This window comes from Aquarana catesbeiana, linkage group LG05, assembly GCF_042186555.1.
Source record: "Aquarana catesbeiana isolate 2022-GZ linkage group LG05, ASM4218655v1, whole genome shotgun sequence".
NCBI classification, from domain to species: Eukaryota; Metazoa; Chordata; class Amphibia; order Anura; family Ranidae; genus Aquarana; species Aquarana catesbeiana.
In genome coordinates this window covers 225,632,429-225,660,403 of record NC_133328.1, presented here as the reverse complement: position 1 = coordinate 225,660,403, position 27,975 = coordinate 225,632,429, and the positions used below count along the sequence as shown (strand labels likewise).

The following is a 27,975-nucleotide window of genomic DNA, read 5'->3' as shown; positions in this document are numbered from 1 at the left end:
AAGCTGGCAGTGCTGTGGGGGGGCACACAAAGGGTGTGTGGGCAATAAGGAGAATCAAATCCTGGTCAGGGAGGGGGATCAGTGGGGGGTAGGGGCAATTACAGGAGCCTATTCCCGTGTGTTTCTCCCTGCAGCAGCTGAAAGTCATGGGAGGGAAAGGTAGAGAAGCCCACTTTCAGCTGCTGCAGAGAATGCCATACAGGTGCAGGGGATTGGTTACTGTAATTGCACCCCCACCCCCTCCCTCCCGCTGCACCGATCAGCCCCTCTCCTGCCAACATCCATTTCTCCTGCTGCCCAGGCCTGGTACAGGAGAAGGCATTAGGATCTACTGTACAAGCACCATAAATTTAGCTCCAACGTGTAGTCTCATATTTTGATTTCAAACACAATTGCAGGCTAGCCAAACAATTTGATTGTCCAATCTCTGTAAATCTCCTTTACATTTACCTACATTATGTTATACAAGCACACTTCTAAACATTCACTTGTATCAACTGTACTGAGTACAAGCTGCACAACAAAGTTGACAGTAGATCTAAAGGAGAGTGTAATATCAGATTGTACAGTGTATGCTCGACTTAAAAAATATTTTAGGAAGAAATCGTGGAAAATGGTAATGACTAATGACCAAAATGGCATACATGGGCTCACCTTGCATATAATAGTACACAATTCAGCACATTGTTTTATCCATCTACTACACATCAGGTATAATATATAAGAAAATAACATGATTATATTAGGATTTTAAGGTACATTATGATCTTGCTGGTATTTCAGGTACTTACCCAGTGGGTGGGATCTGTGCCGTCTCCATGAATGCCTCTTCCTGTAAAATTCTTCAGTTAAATTGTGGAATAAACAATCATGGTATCAAAATGTTCCTTTTCTGTCACCTGGTTGTATTGTACATCCCTGAGCTAAAGAATGAATAAACAAACACGTCAACAAACAAAATATTAGTACAACATAAAGTGTATGTAAATCCTAATAATAAATTGCTTTTATTGCCCCTTTTTGGTCTATTAAATATTGGAAGTGTTTTATTATATCTGTTTGACAAGTAGCTGTTCATCCAACCAGATATCTTGTGAGTAGATGAATTCCTATACTCTCTGCCTCTAGACTGTTATCAATCAGCATTGTTCCTTGCTATAGTCATAGACTACAAAACACATCCCTCTGTTAAGAAAAGGATGTGTTATGTAGTCTGTTATGTAGTCCTAACACACCTAACCTGTCATTGGACTGGCTGCTAGCAGCGGACTGTTCCATTCTCCTTGCCTCCCTCAGGCTCAAAAATGCTAGTTTTTATGCTATACAGGCCCATGTGTGAGTCCCAAACTCCATCATCAGTAATATAAGAGCTGAATACGTCAAATGAAAAGCATTAACACGAATACCAAGCTCAAACAAATATCACATGATTCCTTATGAGATTAAAGAAAGCAGTATTAAACCCAAAAGCAAACATTTATTATATTGCAGCTTATCGATTATTACATAGCATAACCTGTTGATCTGGCCAGTAAGTCTGTTATTTTTCAAAATAACAAGCTCTCTTCCAGATGAATCAGTTTTCATGGATGAGACAAACCATTTAACACTGATAGGGACACTTACAATGTTCAGATTTTATTTATTTATTATTTATGTAAAACCTTTATCCCCCAAAAAAGGAAAAAACAGTTTGCTGTAACTGATTATAAAGTGTGAGCTTGAGTTTGACTTCAATTTGTTAGTGTATTTCAATCTGCTAATACCTTTAACATTATCCTCCACCCAGGCTGACAATGATGTTGTCTGCTGTGCCCCTGTGCTCCTTCATCCAGAGTGGGGACACTCTAATACAGGAGGTGTGTTGCTGGCCATATCACCAGGGGAAAACGTATGCAGCCACCATATCTAATGATTGGTAAGCTGCAATATATTACATTTTTGGTTTTGGGTTTAATCCTGCTTTAGGGCCTTATTTCCATAGGCCTGATATGGCAGCAGAAGTTAAAGTATAACTTAAAAGCAAACATTTATTTAGTTTTGAAGGGAGTACAGAAAGAATAGAATACCTGTTAGGTTTTGATTGCTAAAGACAAAATGGCCAACACGTCAAAGAAAGATCTCACATTTTTTGCATTTTTTCAATAGCAAAACATACAGTAGATCCACTACATGGTTTACTGCATTTTTTTGCTATTGATATCTTTGTAAAAATGTGAGATCTTTCTTTGGTGTGCTGGTCATGTTTGCTTATAGATTGGCGTGGTGTCTTTGTTGGCTATGCAGCCTTAAAGAGGAAGTAAACCCTGATGGGTTTTACTTTTTCTTTTTCCCCTGCAAAGTAAAAGCATAATGGGCTAGTATACATCGCATGCACTTACCTGCAAACGAAGCCCACGATGTCCCCGCTGGTGGCCGCATCCATGGTCACCCCTCTTCCTTCCGGGGCCATGGACTCCAGCTCTGTGACTAGCCAGAGCCGCGTTACATCACTCCCGCGCATGCGCGCGGGAGCTGCCGGTCACAGCATGGGCCCTGCAGAAACGGCGCGGTCGTGCACTTTCTTCAGTGCGCATGCATCAATTACGTTGGCGCAAGCGTATACAGTAAATATTTCCTAAACCGTGCAGGTTTAGGAGATATTTCCAGTACCTACAGGTCAGCCTTATTATAAGCTTACCTGTAGGAAAAAGTGGTGCAACTAGGTTTACAACCACTTTAAGGCTCCATTCACACCTCGCAGATGCGACGGGGTGTGCACACTTTTTTTTGCATGTTCCCATGCATCATGTTTAGAGCAGCCTATTAGCAAGATGGGGGTGGCATCAAGAATCAATAGCAACACCCCGCATCTGCAAAGGGGCAGCGTGTTTATGTGCGTTGCTGGAAAGTGTTTGCATTTGCCTGCACAATAAAACACAGCAGATTATTGGGTGGGCAGCAGCTGTTTTGGACTGTAGAAATGTGTGACGTGTGGTGTGATGCACATTTTATCGCATCACATAGCTCCCCCTTTTTTCTTTTTTTACTTTATAAAAAGTGCACAAATAAGTGCCCTGCGCTTGCTGTGCGGTGACATGCAGGACCATCCAGAGAGGTGTGATATTATGCAAACATGTTGCATAATATCGCACAGCTCTGGAGCTCAGAGAAAACACCACGTTCTGGTGTGCACATGACACACAGAAAACGATTGTTTTCTGTGCAGTTACCTGCGTTTATCCATGAGGAAAAACACAGCTAACTGCACATAGTATGAACAGGCCCTAAAGCTGTCAATCCATAGATCAAAATTTGACCAGTTCAGCAGGAATCGGCTTAATTTCGATCACTGTATGGGCATCCAGGTTGTACACAAGTCAATCTATCGATTGACTTGTGTACAACCAGCCTGTCTGTTTTTTTTTCTCAAACAATCAGTGCTGCCAGCCATAGACAGCAAAACTGATCATTGTACTCTGCTGGCAGGGAAGACTTCCGCCCAGTGGTGTATTTAGGCTATGTGCTGCCCTAGGCCTGACTAAACATGTGCACTCCCTAATTTAAATATGACTCACCCCCTTCCTGTTTCAGACCCATCATGTCATCTGTAAACCACACCCCTTCGTCTTTAGGCTCCACCTCTTCCTATTAGAGCTCCAACTCTTCCTCTCTGTACATTAAAAGCTTACTTGTATATTTTGTGCAGTGCATCAGTCAGCCCCATTAGTGCCCATCAGTGCAATCCCATCAGTGCAGCCTTTCAGTGCCTATAAGTTAGCATCATCAGTGCAGCCTTATTAGTGTCCATCAGTGCATCCTATCAGTGCCCATCAATGCAGTCCCATCAATGCAGCCTATCAGTGCTCATCAGTGCAGCCTATCGGTGCCCATCAGTGCAACATATCAGTGCCCATCAGTGCTGTCTTATCAGAGCAACCTCATCAGTGCCCATCAGTGCAGCTTATTAGTGGCCATCGGTGCGGCCTCATCAGTGTGGCTTTATGTCCAATTTGCCTCCTGGACCCTGCCCCCTGGCCCAGTCCGCCCCATAAGACTGGCACTACACTAAAAGTGTACACTAAAAGTGCACGGGGACTCTTTTCGTGCAGGAGCTGGGAGGAGGCTGTTTTGGGCAGCTTTTTTGCTGCCCCCCTGCAAAGTGCCGCCCAAGGTCTGGGCCTTGTCAGCCTAGGCCAAGATACAGCGTTGTTCCCACCATCAGAATATAATAGCTACATATAGAGATTCCCTCATCCATATTGAGTCTACGTTCACATGGGGCCGTTTTGACATGCGGTTTGACATGTCAAATCGCATGTCAAATTGCCAAGTATTTCCGGAAATGGCACCGTCGGAATTCCCAAAAGTAGTTCCTGTACTACTTTTAGAGACTTCAGGGGCGATTTGAATAGACATATCTGTGCATGAACCTGCACAGATGTCTGTCAAATTGCTACCAAAGTCGAACTACATTGCCGGTTTGAAATCGTGCGAGTTCAGCGATTTCACGATTTCAAACTTGCCCTCAATGTGAACTTGGGCTTAACGTCTGGATGGGGGAATCTGGTCATTTTTTTTTTTTTGTTCAACCAGTTGGTTGAATGAAAAAAAATGAATCAACTCTGTGCACATATTGATTAAAGCCTATTATGTGACAGCACAGTGGCTAAGCGGTTAGCCTTTCTGCCTGACAGCACTGGGGTCCTTAGTTTAAATCCCAGCCATGGCACAACTTACCAGGGGTTCGCATGTTCTCCCTGTGCTTGTGTAAGTTTACTCTAGTTACCTTCCACAGTCGAATGACATGCTGATAGTTTAATTGGCTCCTGTCTCAGTTCACCCTAATATGTGTGTATATATATATATATATATATATATATATATATATATAAATAAATGTGAGTAAAGCTAGGCATAGACAGAGCAATTCTCTTCATTTCTCCCTTCTGGGAGAACGCAATGGATCCACGGAGGGATTCCCCCATCAACACTAACTGTGTTGATGGGGAATTCAATTGATTTTCTTTCGGTTGCAGGAAAGAAAATTGCTCCAGCTATGGCATGGCCTAACTCACATTCCTACACATATTCGGGTGAATCAGGGCTATAACAGCCACTAGCAATAATCAAATGTAAAATCTAACAGGCTGGTTGTACCCAAGTTGATCGATCGATCGTTCAGCCTGCCCACACACGGTTTGAATCTTGGCCGGTTACTGCTGACCCAGCTGAGATTTGAACCGTCTATGGCTGGCTTTAGGGACCTTAGATTGTAAGCTCCTTGAGGGCAGGGACTGCTGTGAATGTACAATGTATATGTAAAGCGCTGTGTGAATTGACCATGCTATAAAAGTCGCGCTGCATGGAATCAGCACCATGTGGATTAGTGCACATGAAAAGGCGTGCATTTTGCCGAGGTGTGGGGGTAACATTAAGAATTATATGGCACCTCCTCACGCCTGCTAAAAAGCATTGTGTTTTCGCCTGTGGGTGAGGAGCACGGGCAATTTTGCGAATGTCCCTGACATGTATGAGTGTGAACCCAAACTTATACAGAATTTCTATAGAACCACAGCACTTCACAATATACAGGGTGACAGAACATATACAATATACAGGGTGACAGTACACATACAATAGACAGGGTGACAGTACACATACAATAGACAGGGTGACAGAACACCTAAAATATACTGGGTGACAGCACACATACAATAGACAGGGTGACAGTACAGTTACAATATATAGGGTGACCATACACGTACAATATACAGGGTGACAGAAGACATACAATATACAGGGTAACAGAGAAGTTACAATATACAGGGTGACAGAATACGTACAATATACAGGGTGACAGGACACATACAATATACAGGGTGACAGTAAATATACAATATACAGGGTGACAGTAAATATACAATATATAGGGTGACAGGACACATACAATACACAGGGTGACAGTACATATACAATATACATGGTGACAGTACATATAAAATATACAGGGTGACAGAATACATACAATATACAGGGTGACAGAGCAGTTACAATTCAATACAATAAGGTTGGGAGGAGAGTGTTTGTTGTTACATGTGACTGATACAATGAGATAGTTTGTTTATAGTTGTGGTTATTTCTTGATACATTGTGATTGTTTCCTGTACTTGCACTTTGTTCTTCGCCTCACTATATAAAGTGTAATCCTGAGAAGTGTGTCATTATACACCTCCCTGTACAGCCTGACACACACAGTGTCCAAGTAATGAGTATGTGATCAGGTTGTACACCCGCTACTCCTAGTCTGTCAGTCTCCTTACTATACACAGCCCCCGGTCCCCTTATCATTATCACACTATGTAATGTGGAATTTTTTTCCCAGCTTCTTCTCTAGGAGCCTCTCACAGCTCAGTTCAGCTTCCATCAGCAGTGTCCCCGGCAACCCAGAGACAACATGAGCACATGGTAACAGGACACCCCACAATACACACCGACAGGTATCGGACACACTCACTACTCCCCTCACCCATCCCTGATCACCTACCTGGAGAAGAAGAAGGGTGCTGTGCAGGAGAGTGACTTCCCTCAGCTGTCACTAGGTCGGACCTGTTGCTGGATGGGTGTTGTTATCCTCCCGGGCTCTCCCTCCTCCTCTCCTGTGATCTCCAGGGACAGCTCCCCTCCCCCGCCCCTTGGCAGCAGCTGCCAGCCCTGAGTACAGAGCAGCTTACTTCTCCCAGCCCTCCTCCCCCAGGCTGAGCCCTACAGGGAGCAGGACACTGAGCATGGACAACACACACTCCTCTACTACACACCTACTACATCAAGGAGGGAGCAGGGACAGGACACTGAGCATGGACAACACTCACTCCTCTACTACACACCTACTACATCAAGGAGGGAGCAGGGACAGGACACTGAGCATGGACAACACACACTCCTCTACTACACACCTACTACATCAAGGAGGGAGCAGGGACAGGACACTGAGCATGGACAACACACACTCCTCTACTACACACCTACTACATCAAGGAGGGAGCAGGGACAGGACACTGAGCATGGGCAACTCACACTCCTCTACTACACACCTACTAAATCAAGGAGGGAGCAGGGAGCAGGACACTGAGCATGGACAAATCACACTCCTCTACTACACACCTACTACATCAAGGAGGGAGCAGGGAGCAGGACACTGAGCATGGCCAACACACACTCCTCTACTACACACCTACTACATCAAGGAGGGAGCAGGGAGCAGGACACTGAGCATGGACAAATCACACTCCTCTACTACACACCTACTACATCAAGGAGGGAGCAGGGACAGGACACTGAGCATGGACAACACACACTCCTCTACTACACACCTACTACATCAAGGAGGGAGCAGGGAGCAGGACACTGAGCATGGACAAATCACACTCCTCTACTACACACCTACTACATCAAGGAGGGAGCAGGACACTGAGCATGGCCAACACACACTCCTCTACTACACACCTACTACATCAAGGAGGGAGCAGGGAGCAGGACACTGAGCATGGACAAATCACACTCCTCTACTACACACCTACTACATCAAGGAGGGAGCAGGGAGCAGGACACTGAGCATGGACAACACACACTCCTCTGCTACACACCTACTACATCAAGGAGGGAGCAGGGAGCAGGACACTGAGCATGGACAAATCACACTCCTCTACTACACACCTACTACATCAAGGAGGGAACAGGGACAGGACACTGAGCATGGACAAATCACACTCCTCTACTACACACCTACTACATCAAGGAGGGAACAGGGACAGGACACTGAGCATGGACAACTCACACTCCTCTCCTACACACCTACTACATCAAGGAGGGAGCAGGGACAGGACACTGAGCATGGCCAACACACACTCCTTTACCACATAGCTACTACATCCAGGAAGGAGCAGCACACTGAGCATGGCCAACACACACTCCTCTACTATACTACTACTACATCCAGGAGAGAGCAGGGACAGGACATTGAGCATGGACAACACACTCCTCTACTATACAGATACTACATCCAGGAGAGAGCAAGGACAAGACACTGAGCATGGCCAACATACACTCCTCTACTACACAGCTACTACATCAAGGAGAGAGCAGGGACAGGACACTTAGCATGGCCAACACACACTCCTCTACTACACAGCTACTACATCAAGGAGGGAGCAGGGACAGGACACTGAGCATGGCCAACCCACACTCCTCTACTACACAGCTACTACATCAAGGAGGGAGCAGGGACAGGACACTGAGCATGGCCAACACACACTCCTCTACCACATAGCTACTACATCCAGGAAGGAGCAGGACACTGAACGTGGCCAACACACACTCCTCTACTATACTACTACATCCAGGAGAGAGCAGGACACTAAGCATGGACAACACACTCCTCTATTCTACAGATACTACATCCAGGAGAGAGAAGGACACTGAGCATGGACAATACACTCCTCTACTATACTACTACTACATCCAGGAGAGGGCAGGGACAGGACACTGAGCATGACCAACATACACTCTTCTACTACACAGCTACTACTTTAAGGAGGTAGCAGGGAGAGGACACACTTATCTACTACACAGCTACTACATCCAGGAGAGAGCAGAACACTGAGCATGGCCAAAATACACTCCTCTACTACACAGCTACTACATCCAGGAGAGAGCAGGGAGGGGACACTGAACATGACCAACACACACTCCTCTACTGTATAACTACTACTACATCCAGGAGGGATCAGGAATGGGACACTGAGCCTGACCAAAACACAGGGTTCCATTCACTAAAGCAGATCACATTCAGTATTTAGGTGTGCAGGCACATTTTCCCTAAATATCACATGCAGTCCTGAAATTGTCATTTCACTATACTGTTTTGCACAAAACGCTTAGTAAATACCGCATGAAATGGGGTTAAAGTAAAGGAAATAAATAATTAAATGCATGTGGTAATTAAGTAGTGGTTCAGGCATGTTCTCGCAACAGTAATGCATATAAACCTAAATATGAAAATCATTGGGGTTGATTTACTTAAAATATAACTAAAGGGAAAACTTTTTTTTTTGTTTTGGATAAAGTGAAGGTGGATTAGAACATCTGTCATTTTTTTTTTTTGTCATCTGTGACCCATTGGGGAGATTTCCCTTCACTTCTTGTCCCATTGCCAAAATAGGAAGTGAGAGGAAATCCCTACAAATTAAAAGAATCCCTTGGGGACCCCCAGGTCACCAGAGCCAATGTCCCCATTGAAAAATGTCCCCTCTATTACTGTTCTGGGGACAACCCAAAAATTGAGATTTTCTTTTACTTTCACTTTCAGTGTTCATGGTAAACAGGACAAATGGAGAGGGTGAATCGCCCAATCAGGGGCACAGACAGCAATAAAACCTGACAGATCTAAACCACCTCCACTCTATCCAAAACAAAAAAAAAGTTTTTCCTTTAGTTATACTTTAAAACCCTTGTGTTTTTTTACCTTAATGCATAGGATGCATTAAGGTGAAAACATTTCTGGCAGTGACCGGCCCCCCAGCCCCCCAGCCCCCCTGTTTTACTTACCTGAGCCGTGTATTTCCCTTGGCGGAGACGCGCTTACACTCTTATGCCCTGTGCACACGATCGGAGATTGATTGGACATTCCGACAACAAAATCCATGGATTTTTTCCGACGGATGTTGGCTCAAACTTGTCTTACATACACACGGTCGCACAAAGTTGTCGGAATTTCCAAACGTCAAGAACGCAGTGACGTACACCACGTACGACGAGACTAGAAAAGGCCAGTTCAGAACCAAGTGCGGCACCCTTTGGGCTCCTTTTGCTAATCTCGTGTTAGTAAAAGTTTGGTGAGAGACGATTCGCGCTTTTTCAGACTCGTGGTTTTCAGATCGTTTTCTGCTGTTCAGTTTGTACTTGTGGGTTTGTATCTGCTCTTCAGTGCGTGAAGTCAGTTTGTATTGTACTATTCAGTGCGATCTTGTCCGCTCGTTACTGTTTTTCAGGTCACTCTTCACAGGCCTTGCTGTTATTCAGTGCATTCTGTTACTTCGTTCTGAGCAGCCAACCGTTTTCTAGCCATGTTGCGTATAAGTACTCCTCGTAGAGTTCGTGCTGTGTGGGGGCTTGGTGTTGGGGTCCTTACCTTGACACAAGTCCAGTCCATGAACAGGGTGGGGAGGAGTTCATGGACCAAGAATTGGTTGCTTCAGCGTGACAAGTTCTGTCATATGCCTTTGCTCCGTGAGATCCGTGAGAATAATCCTGATGATTTCAGGAACTTTCCCCAGATGACGGACCCCGTATTTCACCGTTTGTTGGCTTTGCTGACCCCCTATATCAGCAGGCAGGATACCTGCATGAGCCAGGCCATCACTCCGGAGCAGAGGCTAGTCGCCACCCTGCGGTACTTGGCGACGGGGAGAAACCTGCAGGACTTGAAGTTCTCAACAGGCATCTCCCCCCAGGCTCTGGGGATCATTATCCCGGAGACCTGTTCTGCCATCATTCAGGTCCTGCAGAAGGAGTATATTAAGGTAAGATTTTTATCCTTTAACATCACATTTTATTGTCTAGAATGTTTGTTAATATATTGTATTTCTTTCCTCAATACCTAATTACCATGATTGTATAATGCTGTGAATGTCCCCTTTGTCCTCATTCATGCTGGATTTTTAGGTAATTATTTTTGTTGTCCTTCATACATATTTGCCTTCAATTACCTCCCCAGCATGGTCTCCTGGCCCTATATTCACCTCATGTAGTCACTTAACAATGTATTTTATCAGCTCCATAGTAGTGCTTTACCCCAAACACCCCCTAAAATGTTTTAAAATGTGATTTGTGCTTTAAATTCAGGCAGAGTGCCAGAGGCTTTTTTTGGAGGGTCCCCAAGTCATTTTTAACCCTCCCTCCCCCAACTGCTAAGTCAGCTGATAACAATTCTCTATCTATCCTCAATCACCTATCTGCTGACTTTGCCAAACCCTTACACACAATACCCACCTCTTTTGTGGTCAGATTTATGGATGAATTCCCCAAAAGCATGTAGTGCAAGGGCCTGCCTGAATACTTTCAAATAGTACTGTTTCAAGTTTCTGTATACTATTATTATCTTGATAGGTAATAGCAGAATGTCCAAATGTGCTCAAATGTGTACAGTGTGTATTTATATCTTTGTATTATGACACTTCTTACCTGTCCAGTGGGCTGCCAATAGTGTAACTAACGAGAGGCTGTTCAAAGTAATACACATTATTTAGGCATTCATCGCTCAACGAAGTGTCCAAGAGTCCCCCCCCCATAATGTTAGAAATGGCCCATGAGGGGGGGGGGGTAAATCTGATAGGTGTACCTTATACTTTGGTCTTTAAAAACTCCCTCAAATAAATGTTATTTTGATGTTGGCCAAGAATGTTTGTGTCTAATCTGCTTTCCCTGTTTATGTGCAAAATGACTAATTTTTTTTTTTGTTTGACTCCACAGTTTCCTTCCACATCACAGGAATGGCAGACTGTGGCCTCCCACTTTGCCCAGCGATGGGACCTTCCTAACTGTGGAGGGGCAATTGATGGGAAACACGTCCACATCATCCCACCACCCAACTCGGGGGTTGTACTATTATAATTATAAGGGATGTTCAATAGTATTGTGATGTTGGCGGTGGTGTCGGCTACTTATGAGTTCCTGTATGTGGACGTGAGGAAGAATGGCTGGCTGTCCGATGGTGGAGACATCGCCCAGACGGAGTTCTACAGGCGTCTCTAGAATGGCAGCTTGGACTTGCCACCTCCAGAAGACAATGTGGAAGGACTCCCATTTGTATTCGTTGTGGATGAAGCGTTTGCGCTGGGGGACCATCTTATGCGGCCATTCCCGATGAGGACCCTCACCTCAGACCAGAGGGTTTTTAATTACTGGCTGGCCAGAACCAGAAGAGTGGTGGAGAACACATTTGAAATCATGGCCAGCCGGTTCCGCCTATTTCTTACACCCATACATATGGCGGAGTATAAACTGAATCATATAAACCTGGCGTGCTGTGTTCTACACAACTTTTTACGGCAACATTCTGCCAACTATGCTGGCTCAGTTGGGCCTGAGGCTGGAATTCAAAATGAACCAACCCTGATGGCGCTTGAAAGTGGCCGTCCTGGCTTGCCCCCCCCTGAGTGCCTGTGATGTCCGGCTAAGATACCTTGAATACTTTGCGGGTAGGGGGGCTATAAATATGCCAGATAATGTCTGAAACCTTTTTATAATAAAAAAAAACAAATAACTACTCAAATCTTTGGTGACATTTACTGCTTGTGTTTGTTTTAGCTGACCCTGACAGAAATGTGGGGAGTCCTGAAAATGGCATGATTGTGTAACCTTACAAAGCACTGTTGGGTGTTATTTACTAAAGGCAAAGACACTTTGCACTACAAGTGCACTTGAAACTGTACTTGTAGTGCAAAGTGGATTTGCCCTTAGGAAATAACACCCATTGTCACAGAAAACACCAATTAGAGCACCACAAAAGTGTTGTAGCGTTGAGACAATAATCCACACATTCTTGATTAACAATCTTTTTAATACCAGCACAATCACATGTGCATTTAGAAAAGGTTTTTAAAACAAACCACCATGTTTGTTGTATAACAATTTTTGGGGTCACATTAGAAAAAGTAGAAATGTCCATTTGAGATAAAACAGGCATGTTTAAAACCAACAAGAAAGACACAAATCTTGAACTTACAAAGTTTACTTTTGGTAGAACTTGAAGACAATATCAGACATAAGTATTTACAAACTGTGTTTGATATTGCGTTCAGATGGGGTGAAGTCACCCCAGGAAAAGCCAAATGTTGAAGATGCACACAAATTTACAAATGTCAACATGTGCTACCTGCCATCACGGGGGATCAAGGGACGTGTTTTGGGGTGCAAACCCTTCCTCACAGCTACTTTAGTATTGAGGAAGGGGTTGCACCCCCAAAACGCGTCCATTGATCTCCCATGATGGCAGATAGCACATGTTGACACACTGTGTGCATCTTCAAAATTTGGCTTCTCTCAAATATGTCAAAAAATGTCAAAAAGTTTTAGCACACAAAAAACCAAAGGAATTTGGAGGGGTTTTAAACTCTCCCTAAAACATCAATGATGTTCTTCATTTTTTGAAGAACATAACTGATGTTTTTCTTGATGTTTTCCAAGTCCCTATTACACCCCATGATCTCCCCGATCAGGATCTGTGCACTTTCCGAGGTGAAAGGATCTGGATCCACAACATCACGATCACCTAAAAAGATAGAAACCAAAAAACACCATGTATTATAAATATGCCGGCATCCATCTCTTACCTGAGCCTGTGGTCGCAGACACTCACCTGTGGTGGTGCCAATTTCCACCACGTCTTCCTCCTCCTGCTCTGCTTGTCTTGGGTGGATTTCCTCTTCTTCCAGAGGTGGGGGGTCTCTGGTCTCCTCGGATGAGGGGTGACCTCCGAGTCTTTTCTCCCCTATGTAAAAAAAAATAGGTATACTTAGCACACAGATATTTGATGGCAGAACTATAAATATGAAACATTGCTTGGAAGTGGGGTACAATTGTCTGTTTTGGCAGAGTTCCAAGATGTTGCATTTTTCTTGTCCTTTGTCAAGCTTCAATACTTACCTGTTTTGTACAAGCTTCACAGATGGAGACACCCCTATAGTGTACACTGGAGCACCTGTGTGGGCCCCCTAATAAAAAGGGTGTTCTTGTGTCCCACACTAGTGCTCCAGTGTAAACAGCTGCTGAGTGTCCTCTCCTTACACAGAATCTAGTTTGCATTTCATTCTAGTAACAAACCCATCTACACAACCAAATTATTTTCAGACAAGTAGGCCCTAAAAAATGTGGGCAAATGCATATGGCCAAAACAATGGTGTTTTCTAGGCTGAAAGAAAAATGTTTGATACGAACGAATAATGTGCCCATGAACATGAAAGTTGACATTTTAAACTGGATAACAGTTAAGAAAAGCACATGGAACAGCACGAACGTAATAAACATAAAAAGAATAGGAACACAGCACAACTACTTACTTTTTTGCAGCACTCTCCGGATCTTTCTGTACTGCTTGTGCTCTCTTAATTTGAGGTCCGACCACCGTTTCCTGAGCTGATCTTTCGATCGTTGTACCCCGAAATTCCAGTGCAGACTCTTGACCACTTTCGCCATGATCTTGGTCTTTCTGACATTGGGGTTGGGGTAAGGTCCATACTTCCCGTCATAGTCGGCCTTCTTCAGGATTTCGACCATCTCCAACATCTCCCCAAAGGACATATTCGATGCCTTAAATCATCTCCTTCTGGATCGGGCTCCGGGTTTTCCTCCTCCTCCTCCTCGTTGGTGTAATTATCTGACACCTGCTGTGTCTCCGCCATGTGCTCTTCCCCACTGCGATGAACAAGAAGGGGCGGGGAATAGACTAGAAAGAACGTCAGGGGTGGGCGGAGTTTCACGCATGCGCAGTGTCTATAAAGCGTAACACGTGTGCGTAGTACGTACGATCTGTGAGTGGAGGAAGGAGTAACGGAGGCGCCGATCGTGATTGCGAAGGTAAGATTTAACATTGGGCCTATACTGCTTCTAGATTGAAGCCTGTATTTGCACAAGTTTAGAAGACTTTAGGCTGACTTTAGGGTTTGCCTTGTGTTGTGTCTTGCAGTGAAAATGGATATCTTGAAAGATAAGGACTTTATGCCAATCTTCATTGATATGTTCAGGGAGCTGCCCTGTCTATGGGAGATAAACCACCCTGAATATAAGAACCAAACAAAGAGGAAGGCAGCGCTGGATAATTTGTTGGAATTTGTGAAGACGGTGATCCCCACGGCAGACATCACCTATTTGAAGATCCTAATTGGTGGCCTGAGGAGTACATATCTAAGGGAACACAAGAAGGTCCAGGATTCCTTGAGATCTGGAGCTGCAGATGACATTTATGTCCCCAGACTGTGGTACTATGACAGACTGCATTTTCTGGCAGGTCAGATTGAATCCAGGCAAGCACTTTCCAGTCTTCCTTCCACGCTTCCTTTCCCCCCAGCTGAGGCTTCTGACGCCCAACCTGGGCCTTCCAGGCAGTAACATGTGGAGATGCCCAGCTTGAGCCAGGTATAGCATTCCTCTAAATCTTCATGGTTGTCCAATCAATGATGTCAGTTTGGAGTATTAATTTATGATTGTGATTGATGATGCAAAAACTAAAACCATGTCCCTTTTTCATACACAGGGAAGTCTCAACCAGGAGGTGGCCGGGCCAAGCAGGCTGCCTGATACCCAGGTCCCTCCCCTACACCTTCAAAGACAAAGTGGCAGGAAGAGGAGTAACCTGGAGGAGGCTGCCATAGGCCTCTTTTGGAAGGCTACAGAGGCCCTGAGAACCCCCCACAATGTGGAGGAGGACTTTGCTGGCATAACTTCCTGCAAAATGATGCAGATGGAGGAGTGCCAACGACTCCTGTGTGAGTCCTTAATTTTGGAAAAATTCTCTCTCAATAAGGGGTTGAGGAGCTACCCACATTTGTGACCTCACACATAGTCCTCCTCCTTATCCTCCTCCTCCAAGTCCTACTACTCCTCCTTCTCCTCCTCCAGGTCCTACTCCTCCTTCTGCCACATCTCCAACTCCAGAGCCACATCCGGGAAGGAAGCGTGGAAGGAAGACCAGAAAGTGATGGCCCTGGGCTCAGTCTGGTCTGGCAAAAGATGCAGCCTCTTGTAGTACCACAGCCTGGAGACACAGATGTCATCTGCTGCTTTCCGGATCTCTGGGACTTCTGGACCAGACTGCACTCCCTTAGATATGGACTCCTCAGGCCATCAATTTTGCAGTAAAAGAATTGATGTGTGCCCTGGGGCTCCAAGGCTTCGCCAATTTCTGCTGTTTCTCTAGCGTTGACTCCCTCTTTGTTTGGTTCTGAGCCCTTAATAAAGGAATTTTTGTTTCAATTATACTCGCCTATGTGTGTTTTCCGTCAAAAACGACAGTTTGTTTGTGAGGATTCAGCTACAATTCAAAAATACAATGTGAAATTAACAAGGGACACCAACACCAAGCAATCTCCTTGAGATTAAATAATACAAGATATCAATGGTGTTGTGGTAACTTGACACACAAAACACACACAAAAATATTATGGAGTAAAACCCCCAAAAAAAACATCAGCCTTGAAAAAAATATAAACCCCCCCCCCCAAAAAAAAACAGCCTTGGAAAAAAAAAACAAAAATAAAACAACAAAAAAGAAATTTGGTCAGATGTGACAAATCAAAATATATTGAGGGAATCACGATAAATAATAAAGAAAGAAGTTTGTGAGAAGTCTGTGTGAATATGAGCAGCAAAACTACTTCATTCTTCTCACTTTATAAAGAAGAAGAGAGTGCACTGTATTAAACCATTTTTTACATTGCAGCGTGACGAAAGTGCTCTATCCATTCTGAACGCTAATTTTACCAGACCGAGCTGTTCCGTCTCGGAATTTCTTCTGAGCACGCGTGGCACTTTGTGCGTCGGAATTGGCCACACGGTCGGAATTGACGTGATCGGATTTTGTTGTCGGAAAATTTTATAGCCTGCTCTCAAACTTTGTGTGTCAGAAAATCCGATGGAAAATGTCCGATGGAGCCCACACACAGTCGGAATTTCCGACAACACGCTCCGATTGCACATTTTTAGTCGGAAAATCCGACCGCGTGTACGGGGCATTACATGACAGACAATAAAAACAAGCAAGGGAATTAAAACCGGCGTTTTCTGCGCTTCCTTACATCACTTCCGGTGCACGTCTGATTCCAGCCACTCCCTGGGAGTGGAGTCATTTATGAACATTTATGGTTGCTAAATTTTTTCACGCAGCAGTACATCACCTGTGTTCATCTCCCCATTTCCCCTGAACTAGAAATTTCCCCTGAACTAGAAATAGAGCTTTCTTTTGGTGGTATTTGATCACCTCTGCGGTTTTTATTTTTTGCGCTATAAACAAAAGAAGAGTGACAAGTTTGAAAAAAAAACGCATTTTTTACTTTTTGCTATAATAAATATCCAATTTTTTTTTTTAAACAAAATTTTTCCTCAGTTTAGGCCGATATGTATTCTTCTACATATTTTTGGTAAAAAAAAAAAAATCGCAGTAAGCGTATTGATTGGTTTGCACAAAAGTTATAGCATCTACAAAATAGGGGATAGATTTATAGCATTTTTATTATTATTATTTTTTTACTAGTAATGGCGGTGATCTTTTTTATCACAACTGCGATATTGCGGCGGACATATTGGACACTTTTGACACATTTTTGGGACCATTCACATTTATACAGCGATCTGTGCTATAAAATTGCACTGATTACTGTATAAATGTGACTGTCAGGGAAGGGGTTAACACTAGAGGGTGGTCGAGGGGTTAATTATGTTTCCTAGGGAGTGTTTCTAACTGTAGGGGGAGGGGACTCACAAGGGGAGTAGACCGATCGGTGTTCCGCTGTACTGGGAACACACCATTGGTCTCCTCTCCTCTGACAGGACGTGAATCTGTGTGTTTACACACACAGATCGATGGTCCTGCTGTGTTACCGGGCAATCGCGGGTGCCCGGCGGACATCGTGGTAATTTAGTAGTGAAAGCCTACGGCAAAATACTGTACCACCGGTGGGAGCCAGAGTCCTTAAAGCGGAGTACCACTCAAAGTAGAACTTCCGCTTATCTGATTCCTCCACCCCTCCGGTGCCACATTTGGCACCTTTCGGGGGGCAGGGGGGAATGGGTACCTGTTTTTGACTGGTACCCTGTCCCCTATTCCTTCGGACCTCACCGTGGCGAGGTTTGTCAGAAGTTCGGCCCCCTCCTACTCCCTCCTCCTTCCCCTGCTGCTGGACCAGTAAGAGAGTGCAGTGCACTTCGCGCATGCACAGTAGGGACCTGGCCGTGAAGCCACAAGCTTCACTGCCGGGTTCCCTTACCAGCCATGGAGGCGGCAGCACCCGACAGCCGATGGAAACAACAGCTGGGCTACTGACATTGCTGGATTCCAAGACAGTAAGTGTCCTAATATTAAAAGTCAGCACCGACTTTATGTGTAGCTGCTGACTTTGAATTTTTTTTGGGGGGGGGGGAACTCCGCTTTAACAAACAGTGTAAATAGATGGTTGTTGAGGAGCGAGCAGCTGCTGACATCCTTAACAACCAGTAAATAACTATGTTGTTAGGGAGTGGGCAGCCACAGTGTCCTTAACAACTGATGAGTCATCAGCTGTCAGCGGAGTTACCTGCTCACAGCTGAATGTAAAAAGAATTGCTGGCAATGCAATTTTGAGAAATAATGGCATGGTGCACCCCCACAAAATCTGTACCAGGCCCTTATCTGAGCATGCAGCCAGGCAGGTCAGGAAATGGGAGGATGAACGAGCACCCCCCTCCTGAACCATACCCTCAACATGTTGGGGGGGTGCTTTGGGGCAAGGAGGGCTCTGCCATTTCATCTAAGGCTCCATATACATTTGGCGTTTTGGGATCTCAAATCACACTGCAATCACAAAACATATGTTCAGGTGTCATTCATTTTCAGTGGATCCTATAACTCCGAACATGCGTTTTGCGATTGCTGTGCAACTTGAGATTGTGGGCAGAATCACAGCGATTCTGCCCAAGATCCTAAAATGAAAAATGTGAATGGAGCCTAAGTATTGCTAAGCTGCAATATATTACATTTTTGTTTTTGGGTTTAAAACTGCTTTAAAGCATCAACATAGTGGAACAGTGCAATTACAAACAATCGTGTTTTATTAAAGCAAAGAAGAAGGAAAAAAATTTTTTTTGCTATATATCATCGCATACATAGAAGGCACGTTATATCAACATGGATCAAAGTCATGATATTAAACAGTAGGATACAGACTTTGAATACCTTGGCTACCACTGCTCCATCTCCCATTTTCCATTTTCTAAAACACAGAATAAGTATGTGATATTAGGGACATAGGAAATGGATAGGGAATAAGGACAGCTGTTGAATGGAGGGAGAAAAACTGGGACAGGTGGGTCCAAAAAAAGTGTCTATTTTATTATTCAATCAATGTGATCAGCAAACAATGGAATAGCCATACCTTCCTTTCCATTAGATTTAGAATCAATTTAGATCATATTCAATCAAACTGAGACAATGAATCACAGAAGAAAATTATCAATTGTTTTTCTTCATCAAGAAAAGAACCACTTTAATACAATTAATCCTATCTGTACTTTGCAAGCAGATCATATTTATCAGTTGAAAACCAGAAAGGACCAAAACAGATGCTATCATTCTTTAACTGATTTGAATAAATTTATATTGCTGTGCTGAAATCCTGCACTGTTTACGCACATGTGGTATATTCCTCCCGCACACCGTCAGTGGTGGCTGGTGAAATTTTTTTTTTGGGGGGAGCAAACTCCTCCAGGTCCTTACCTGTAAACATCCATCGCTGTCACGGCTCCCCTGATACCCGGCGGATTCAGTGTTTCAAATTTTTAGCCTCTTGATTTGCATAGTGTACAGCTAGAGTAGGCACAGCACAGATAGTTTCACTGTAGTGTAGTGAGACCGTGTCATTCATACATACATTAGTAAAAATGTACAAAAAAAAAAAATATCGCACATTTGAACTGCAGCTTATTTGTATTATTATATTTTTTGGAGCGTGGTGTTTTTCCACATTTATACATAGATTAGTGTAGAGTAGGGACAGCTCATATAGTTTCAGTGTAGTGTAGTGAGACCGCGTCAGTAATCTTGACATTAGTGTATAGCTAGAGTAGGGATAGTTCAGATAGCGTCAGTTTAGTGACGGTCGAACACCATCTATTTAATTGCATTACTGCCAGTTTAACGCCATTTACTTCTGTGTGCGTTACTGCCAGTTTAACGCCATTTACTTCTGTGTGCATTACTGCCAGTTTAACGCCATATAGTTCTGTGTGCATAATAATGCACAGATAGGTATTTCACAGTTTAGAGTATAGAATGCGGTGGCCATAAGTATGTAAGATACTTATGACGGCTACACTCTGTACTCTGGGCTGTACATAACAGACTACTGACTAGTGCACTCTGTGTGCTGGCCTGTACTTGACATACTGTAACAGAAACTCAGTACAAGCTGGAATGAGATGGCTGGCTCATACTCATGTGCATGCTTATAAGTTTGAGCAAAAGCTCAATGCAAAACAGGCACTATCACACTTGCGCAAACGTATTAGCATTTGGAGAAAACATATACGCATGCATAGATGCATGCGCACACTTACGGGCATTGCCGCCAAATGGCCTATTTAAGCTGGACTCTGACATGATTGGATTGCTGAGTGGTCTTCAGCTTGTTCCTGCTTTATCTGAGCCTTGACCTGCCAGGCCTGCTTACCTGTGTACGACTCGGCTTGCCCCTGACCTGTCTCTGGATTTCTGCCTGCCTGCCTGCTGTGACCTCGGCTTGTATTCTGACTCTGCTTCTGTCTTGTGTTCCTGTACCACATTGCCCGGCTGTGTACCGATCCCGGCTTGTGTCCTGACTCTGTCTCTGCCTGATGTTCCTGTACCTTGCTGCCCGGCTGTTGATGACCTTTTGGCTTGTGTCCTTGCTACATTCCTGTCTGCCAGTCAAGTGTCACTGTGTTCCAGTTCTTGGTTCCTGCCTGGTGATCTATGGTCATCTGCTTCCTGCAAACCCCAGGTGGCACTACCTGCTACACTGGCCCTCATGCCACTCTTTGTCCTCACACTTCCTGCCATCACTACCAAGGGTGTTGGACAAGAGGTGCAAGAGAAGCCCCCACTCCAGCTCGATCTCTATCAGGTACGTGACACATACTCCTGACCTCTGCAATGTATATGCTATATTGTAATGACATATTGCTGATCAAAGTGTTTATCAACTTATAGTGGCAATGTGATAGGGTGGAAGGCGCTAACAGACACTATCTGGGAGGGCCACCAACTGTCACTGATGTTGCTAGTGACACTAATACAGTGATCAGTGATAATACTGTACATTGACACTGTACTAATGACATTGGCTGGGAAGGGGTTAACATCAATCAAGGGATTAACTGTGTGCCTAACAAGTGTAAGGCGTTTAATGTATGCTGCTTTTACTTTCTAATCTGGCTGTTTTTTATCCTTGCTTTTCAGGGAGAAGAAACAACCAGATCACTGCTCCTATGCACACAGAGTTCTGTGTGTTTGGACACAGACGTTTAGCTAATTTCAGCCAAAATGATTGGCTGAAATCTGCTGCCAAACTCCTGCTGTGTAGCGGTGCGCACAAAAGATAGGCAGCAATGTACAGGTACATTGTCTACTATGGGCGGCAGCAAGTAGTTGATGTCAGTGTAGTGAGGCTGCACACACTGCTCGCTGTAGCACACTACACAAGTTGCTTTATTCTTCTTCTTGGAGTGCCCAGGGGTGCCCAGGTCATTCTCAATCCAATACCCCCCTGGTAATTATATTTCTTTAGCGTACATCATGGGACACAGAGCCTTAAGTAATTACTTAATGGGTTATAGGCCACCTTCAGGTGATGGACACTGGTATACCCAATCCAGGAAGTTCGCTCCCTATATAACCCCTCCTCCTTCCAGGAGCACATCAGTTTTTTCGCCAGTGTCTAAGGTGTTGGTCACGAGTGAAGATGTGCTCTGAGGAGCTCCAGGAAGGATCCAATGCTGGATTTAAATAGCCTCCATAGACCAGATCCATCCAAAGTGCCACTGAGGCCTAAGTGGATGGTACCTGGGGCCTCGTATCCAAAGCATAAGGTTTTTGCCTGTAACACCTCTCTTTGTAGGGCTGATCCCCGGGAACCCAGGACTTAGGTCTTGCTACATTACCTAAAGCTTTCCTGGTGGGGTGCTTTACAGGTCCAAGGGAGTTGGAACCCCCGATATCTAGGGACCCAGTTCTTGAAGGTTTGCTAAATGCAGCCCACCGTGATGGGTGAAGGTTGGATTGTCTGTTAATTCAGCAAATCTTGTGGCGGGGATAAGGTAAGGCAAGAAACTTAGGAACTGAAAAGTCCACCTATGTATTCTTCTATTAGGGAAAAAATGTTGTCATGCCTTAAATTCTCCACTAGAGGGAGTCTATGCACATACCTTAATCTGTTGTCTTCACTGTAAAGCTCAGTCTCTGTGTGGCCACAGCAGCGTGTGGAGGGGGATTTCTTCTCAGTTAAAAAGAAATCTGACAAAATGTTTTCCTTCTCCCCCCTGAAGGGACTGAGGGTTAGGGGGACATCAGCGGTGTACCCCTCTTACATCACCCCCCCACCACGGGGGGTGCGGAGGTCCCACTGTTGATGCTGTTGTTGTCAGCTGCTGCTGACAGGTCTCTGCCTCCTCCCCCCTCGTGTTGGGTATGAAGACCCAAAAATCGCCGCGCACGAGCGCAGGAACATTTTAAATGAAACAGAGGGGCAGATTTTTTTCAGGGATGGGGGCCAAAGCGCAGCGCCGTAAATGTCCACGAGGACGCACGGCAGGCAAAGACACATAAAACCATAGCTGGGACAGTCTCTCCTTGGCTGACAAGGAGGAAACAAAGCAGTCTGCATAGAGGGACACAGGAGCTGTGGGGCACATGAGGGTTGAAAACTGGCATTCCTGATACAGGAAGGACACTTTTTTCCCAGCACTAGGCTGAACTTTATAGCAGCTTTATTGTCATGACTATATTCAACGATTAAGTGCAAATGTATAGTGCCTCTGTTTTTGTGTTTGGGACTATGCTTGCTAAAAAAGACACCACAAAGACCAAAAAGGTACTTAAGGTTTCACCCCCAGGCGCTAGGATCTCGAGTCGCATTTCCACACTGTCATCCTCGCCTGAATTACCAGTTATGGCAAGCCAGGGTGAGCCATTGGAACAAATTGATGGTGCAACTGCTTCTCACATATCAGCTCCTGTATACGTGACTGAAGGTGTCCTTTCCTCCACCCTGCACGGTCTGGAAGGAAGATTAGCGGCTTTAATCCCATTCTCCATTCAAATGGATAGGAAGCGTGCTAGATTCCCCTCCCCTACTTCAGAACCTTTGCAAGGGGAACAGTGGGCACAGGATGAGGTGTTACCCTCAGGCGATCAGGAGGAAAAACAAACCGATGTTTCCTCTACGGAGGAAACAATGGTAGATGAACCCTTTCAACCTCACAATCTGAGAAATTGCTGATACAAACTCTTACGGAGATGGTTTATTCCACTTTCATGCTACCCCTAACGGAGTCTCCTGAAAGCTTGGTTTCTTCCTTGGGTTCCTTAAAACCTTCTCAGCCTTTGCATGTGTTTCCTGTCCATGCATTACTAGAACAGCTTATTTTTGCTGAATGGGATCACCCGGATTAGCATTTTCTCCCTCCTAAGAGATTTGCAGTTCTCTATCCAATGGAGGAGAAATTCACCAAGAGGTGGAAAGTACCAGCAGCTGACGCTGCGATTTCCAGTGTGAATAAAAGCCTAACTTGTCCTGTAGACAATGCACAAATGCTTAAGGATCCAACAAGAAGTTGGAATCCCTGTTAAAATCTACTTTTTCCTTGGCAGGTGCCGTTACTCAGCCTGCAGTCACTGCAATAGGCGTCTGTCAATCCCTAAAGGACCAATTTAGACAGGCCCTTAAAGAGGTTCCTGCACAACAAGCCCGGGAACAGGCTGAACTACCAAAAGCATTATGCTTTGCCATAGATGCCACTAAAGATTCTATTCACCAGGCGTCTCGCCTTACGCTTATGCTTGTACATATGTGTAGAATCCTGTGGTTAAAAAATTGGTCAGCCGAAGCAGCATGTAAAAACCTCCTAACTGGGTTCCCTTTTCATGGGGAGCGACTATTTGGAGAAGATTTGGACAAATATATTCAAACAATTTCTAGTGGGAAAAGTACTTTTTTGCCAGTCAAAAGAAAGTATAAATGCCCTTCATTTAAATGGACTCTTTCCCCTTCGCCAGGGGCTTCTGCCTCTAGGCAGTGGCGACGGCCTCCGCCGTCAGACTCTAGAGGAAAACTTCAGGGTCAGACCCAGGCTCAAATGAAGTCCTGGGGTCGGAAACCTGCAAAGAAGAATCCTAAAGCCTTATCATCAAGAGGCAACCCCCTCACCAAGGTGGGGGGAAGACTTCTGCAGTTTTCAGAAGTCTGGCAAGAGGAAATTCAGGACAGATGGGTCATCTGTGCGGTAACGCTGGGGTACAAGCTGGAATTTCGGGACTTTCCACCGTCTTGTTTCCTGAGGTCAAGCTTTCCCAAAGATCCAGAGAAAAGACAATCTCTGTTTCAGGCACTAGACCGATTAATATCTCAAGGGGTGATCATACAGATCCCCACAAAAGAGCAAGGTTTGGGGTTTTATTCAAATCTTTTTATGGTACCAAAACCAAATGGAGATGTCAGACACATTCTAGATCTAAAAAATCTAAATCAGTTCCTGAAGATCCGCTCCTTTCGCATGGAGACGATCAGGTCAATAGTTTCTACCCTTATAGGAGGAGAATTTCTGGCATCAATCGACATCAGGGATGCATATCTGCATGTTCCTAAATTCCCCGCTCACCAAAAGTTTCTGAGTTTGAGTTAGAACAGCAGCATTTCCAGTTTGTAGCCCTGCCCTTCGGGCTAGCCACAGCACCCCGGGTGGTCACAAAAGTGCTGGCCCCACCTCTAGCCAGGTTAAGGCACATGGCATAACATTCATAGCGTACCTAGACAATCTATTGCTAATAAACCTGTCGGTGGCTCATTTGGAGCAAAGCGTACGCATTACAACCAGTTACATGGAAAGTTTGGGTTGGATTCTCAGCCTAGAGAAATCCTCCTTAATACTGCTAAAAAGACTGGAGTATTTGGGTCTGATCGTAGACATAGCCCAGGAAAAGGTGTTCTTGCCTCAGGCAAAGATTAACTCCATAAGAGAGCTGGTGCAGATGGTCAGGTCAAAAGGCGATCCCTCCATTCGCCTTTGCATGAGGTTGCTAGGAACCATGGTGGCTTCATTCGAAGCAGTTTCCTATGCCCAGTTCCATTCAAGATGGTTGCAAAACAGTATCCTGTCTACTTGGAGCAAAACAATTTAAGCTTTAGACTTGCCAATGCGGCTGTCCCCAAGAGTGTCCCAAAGCCTCACTTGGTGGTTACTAACCTAGAGCAGTACTAGAAAAGACAACTGTCCAGGGACAGTGGTTAAGAACCGAAAGAACCTTGCCCATCAATATCCTAGAGATTGGGGCAGTGCATCTGGCTCTAAAGGCCTGGACTTTCAGGTTACAGGATTGTCCTGTCAGGATCCAATCTGACAATGCCACAGCTGTGGCCTATATCAGTCACCAAGGGGGCACCAAGAGTCTCTTAGCGCAGAGAGAGGTGAACTATATTTTAATTTGGGCAGAAAGGAATGTTCCGTGCCTATCGGCAGTCTTCATTCTGGGAGTAGAGAATTGGCAGGCGGACTACTTGAGTCGCCAGCAGCTATTCCCAGGGGAATGGTCTCTTCACCCTGACATTTTTCGGGCTGTTTGCCAAAGATGGGGATTCCGGACATAGATCTTCTAGCGTCCAGGTTCAACATGAAGTTAGTCAACTTTGTGGCCAGAACAAAGGATCCACTCGCATGGGGAACGGATGCGTTGGTGACCCTGTGGGATCAGTTCTCACTGATCTATGCATTCCTCCCTATTCAGTTGCTGCCTCGACTTCTTTGCAGGATTAAGCTGGAAAGAAAGCTGGTAATTCTGGTGGCACCAGCATGGCCCAGAAGGTCATGGTATGCAGAAATCGTAAAGATGGCATTGGAGGGCCCATGGTCCCTCCCACTACGGCCAGATCTGCTCTCATAGGGACCGATATTCCATCCTACCTTACGGCCTCTAAATTTAATGGCTTGGCTATTGAAATTCTGAAGAAACGTGGGCTTTCCGGGTCAGTTATCTCTACCCTGATTAATGCAAGGAAACCAGCTTCCAGAACTATATATTATACGGTCTGGAGGGCTTATGTTTACTGGTGTGAATTCAAGGGTTGGCACCCTCGGAGATATATCATAAGCAGAATTCTTGCCTTTCTACAATTAGAAATTAAATTGGCCTTGAGTACTATTAAAGGCCAAATCTCAGCTTTATCTGTCTTATTTCAAACACTACTTGCTAAACATTCTTTAGTCTGGGGTTTTATGCAAGGGGGGATGTGGCTTAATCCGCCAGTCAAACCTCCCTTGAACCCTTGGGACTTGAACTTAGTTTTGTCTGTGTTACAAACACAGCCATTTGAACCGATACAACATATTCCCCTAGTCCTTCTGACAAGGAAGTTGGTATTTTTGGTTGCTATATCCTCAGCAAGGAGGGTTTTGGAACTGGCTGCTCTTTCTTGTAAAGAGCCATATTTGATTTTTCATGAGGACAGAGTGGTGTTACGCCCCGTCCAGACTTTTTGCCAAAAGTGGTTTCAGGTTTTCATCTGAACCAAGATATTGTCCTGCCATCGTTTTTTCCAAAACCATGTTCCAGGGAAGAAAAGTCACTACATTGTCTTGATGTGGTGAGAGCAGTGAAAATCTATTTAACTGCTTGCCGCCCGCCGTTCGTCATATGACGGCCATGTGGCGCGGCTCTCGTTCTGGAAGGGCGTCATATGACGCCCTGCCCTTTAAACAGGGAATGCGCGCGATCGTGTGCATGCATCCCTGTACCTTCGGTGGCGGCTTGTCACAGAGACACCGCTCGCCACCGAGGGGGGTAAACAGCCATTGGGCATGGCTGTTTACCATGTGATCGGCCGTGATGAAGTCGCGGCCGATGACAGATGGTACTTCCCCCATTGTGCACGGCGCATGCACGCTATCGGGAGCGTGCCGCGCGTGCACGTCTGTGGCGGCGTGTTCCTGGGAACACTGCTCGTCACCAACGATGGTAAACAGCCATTGGCCGGCGGCTGTTTACCACGTGATCAGCTGTGATCCTTTCACAGCCGATCACTAAATGTAAACACAGAGCGGTAACTAGCTGTTACCAGCTCTTCTCTCCTCACACACCGTTTCCAGTGTGAGGAGAGAAGAGCCAGGAGCAGTGAGTTACCGATGTGTGTCTGTATTGTGCTGCACAAAGCACAACACTTGTGTCCCATCGCCCCCCCATTGTCATCTGTCACCCAACAGTCACCACAGTCACCCCATAAAGTGCACCTGTCACATAAGAGACTGCCATCAGTGACCTTCAGCGGTGCACCTGTCAGCCATCACCCGTCACCCATTAGTGACCGTCAGCCCTCACCTGCCAGCCGTCACCCATCACTCATCAGTGACCATCAGCCATCACCCGTCACCCATCAGTGACGTCAGCCATTACCCGTCACCCATCAGTGACCGTCGGCCATTACCCGTTACCCATCAGTGACCGTCAGCCAGTACCCATCAGCCATCACCCGTCACCCATCAGTGACTATTAGCCATCACCCGTCACCCAACAGTGACCGTCAGCGGTGCACCCATCACCCATCAGTGACCGTGGCCTGTCAACCGTCTGTGACCATCACCCGTCACCATCCATGGCCTGTCACCCATCAGTGACCATCGCCTGTCACACCGTCACACAGCCATCAGAGTCATGTCCAAAAGATTATACACCAGTGAGGAGGCATTCCAGATCCTCTCCATGACTGATGAGAGCAACGGGGAGTTCTCATCAGATTCCAATTCTGATTCCGAATCAAATTCGGCATTTGAACCGAATAGTGAATAGGCAAATGATTCGGAGGAAGAATGGGTCCCTCCTAAAAGGGCACAGCACTCTGGAAACCAGGATTATATTCCAAGGCCCAGTACCAGCGCTACCGCCAGCAATAGGCCCCAAGAACAAATTCCCAAGTCCAGTACCAGCCACATCACGCCTGAGTACCAGCA

At 45.3% G+C, this 27,975-nt stretch overlaps 1 protein-coding gene across 1 annotated transcript in view; it reads right to left on the bottom strand.

Annotated features, from left to right (window-relative positions):
• The window catches only part of COBL (cordon-bleu WH2 repeat protein), a 586,035-nt gene extending 579,336 nt beyond the window's left edge, over positions 1–6,699 (bottom strand). Inside the window, exons 1-2 of the mRNA XM_073630596.1 lie at positions 6,527–6,699; positions 792–923 (exon numbers count right to left, since the gene is read on the bottom strand). Coding sequence (XP_073486697.1) covers positions 792–820 — 29 coding nt within the window. The 5' untranslated portion in view covers positions 821–923; positions 6,527–6,699. The remainder of the gene's footprint in view (positions 1–791; positions 924–6,526) is intronic.
• Between the last annotated feature and the right edge of the window lie 21,276 nt (positions 6,700–27,975).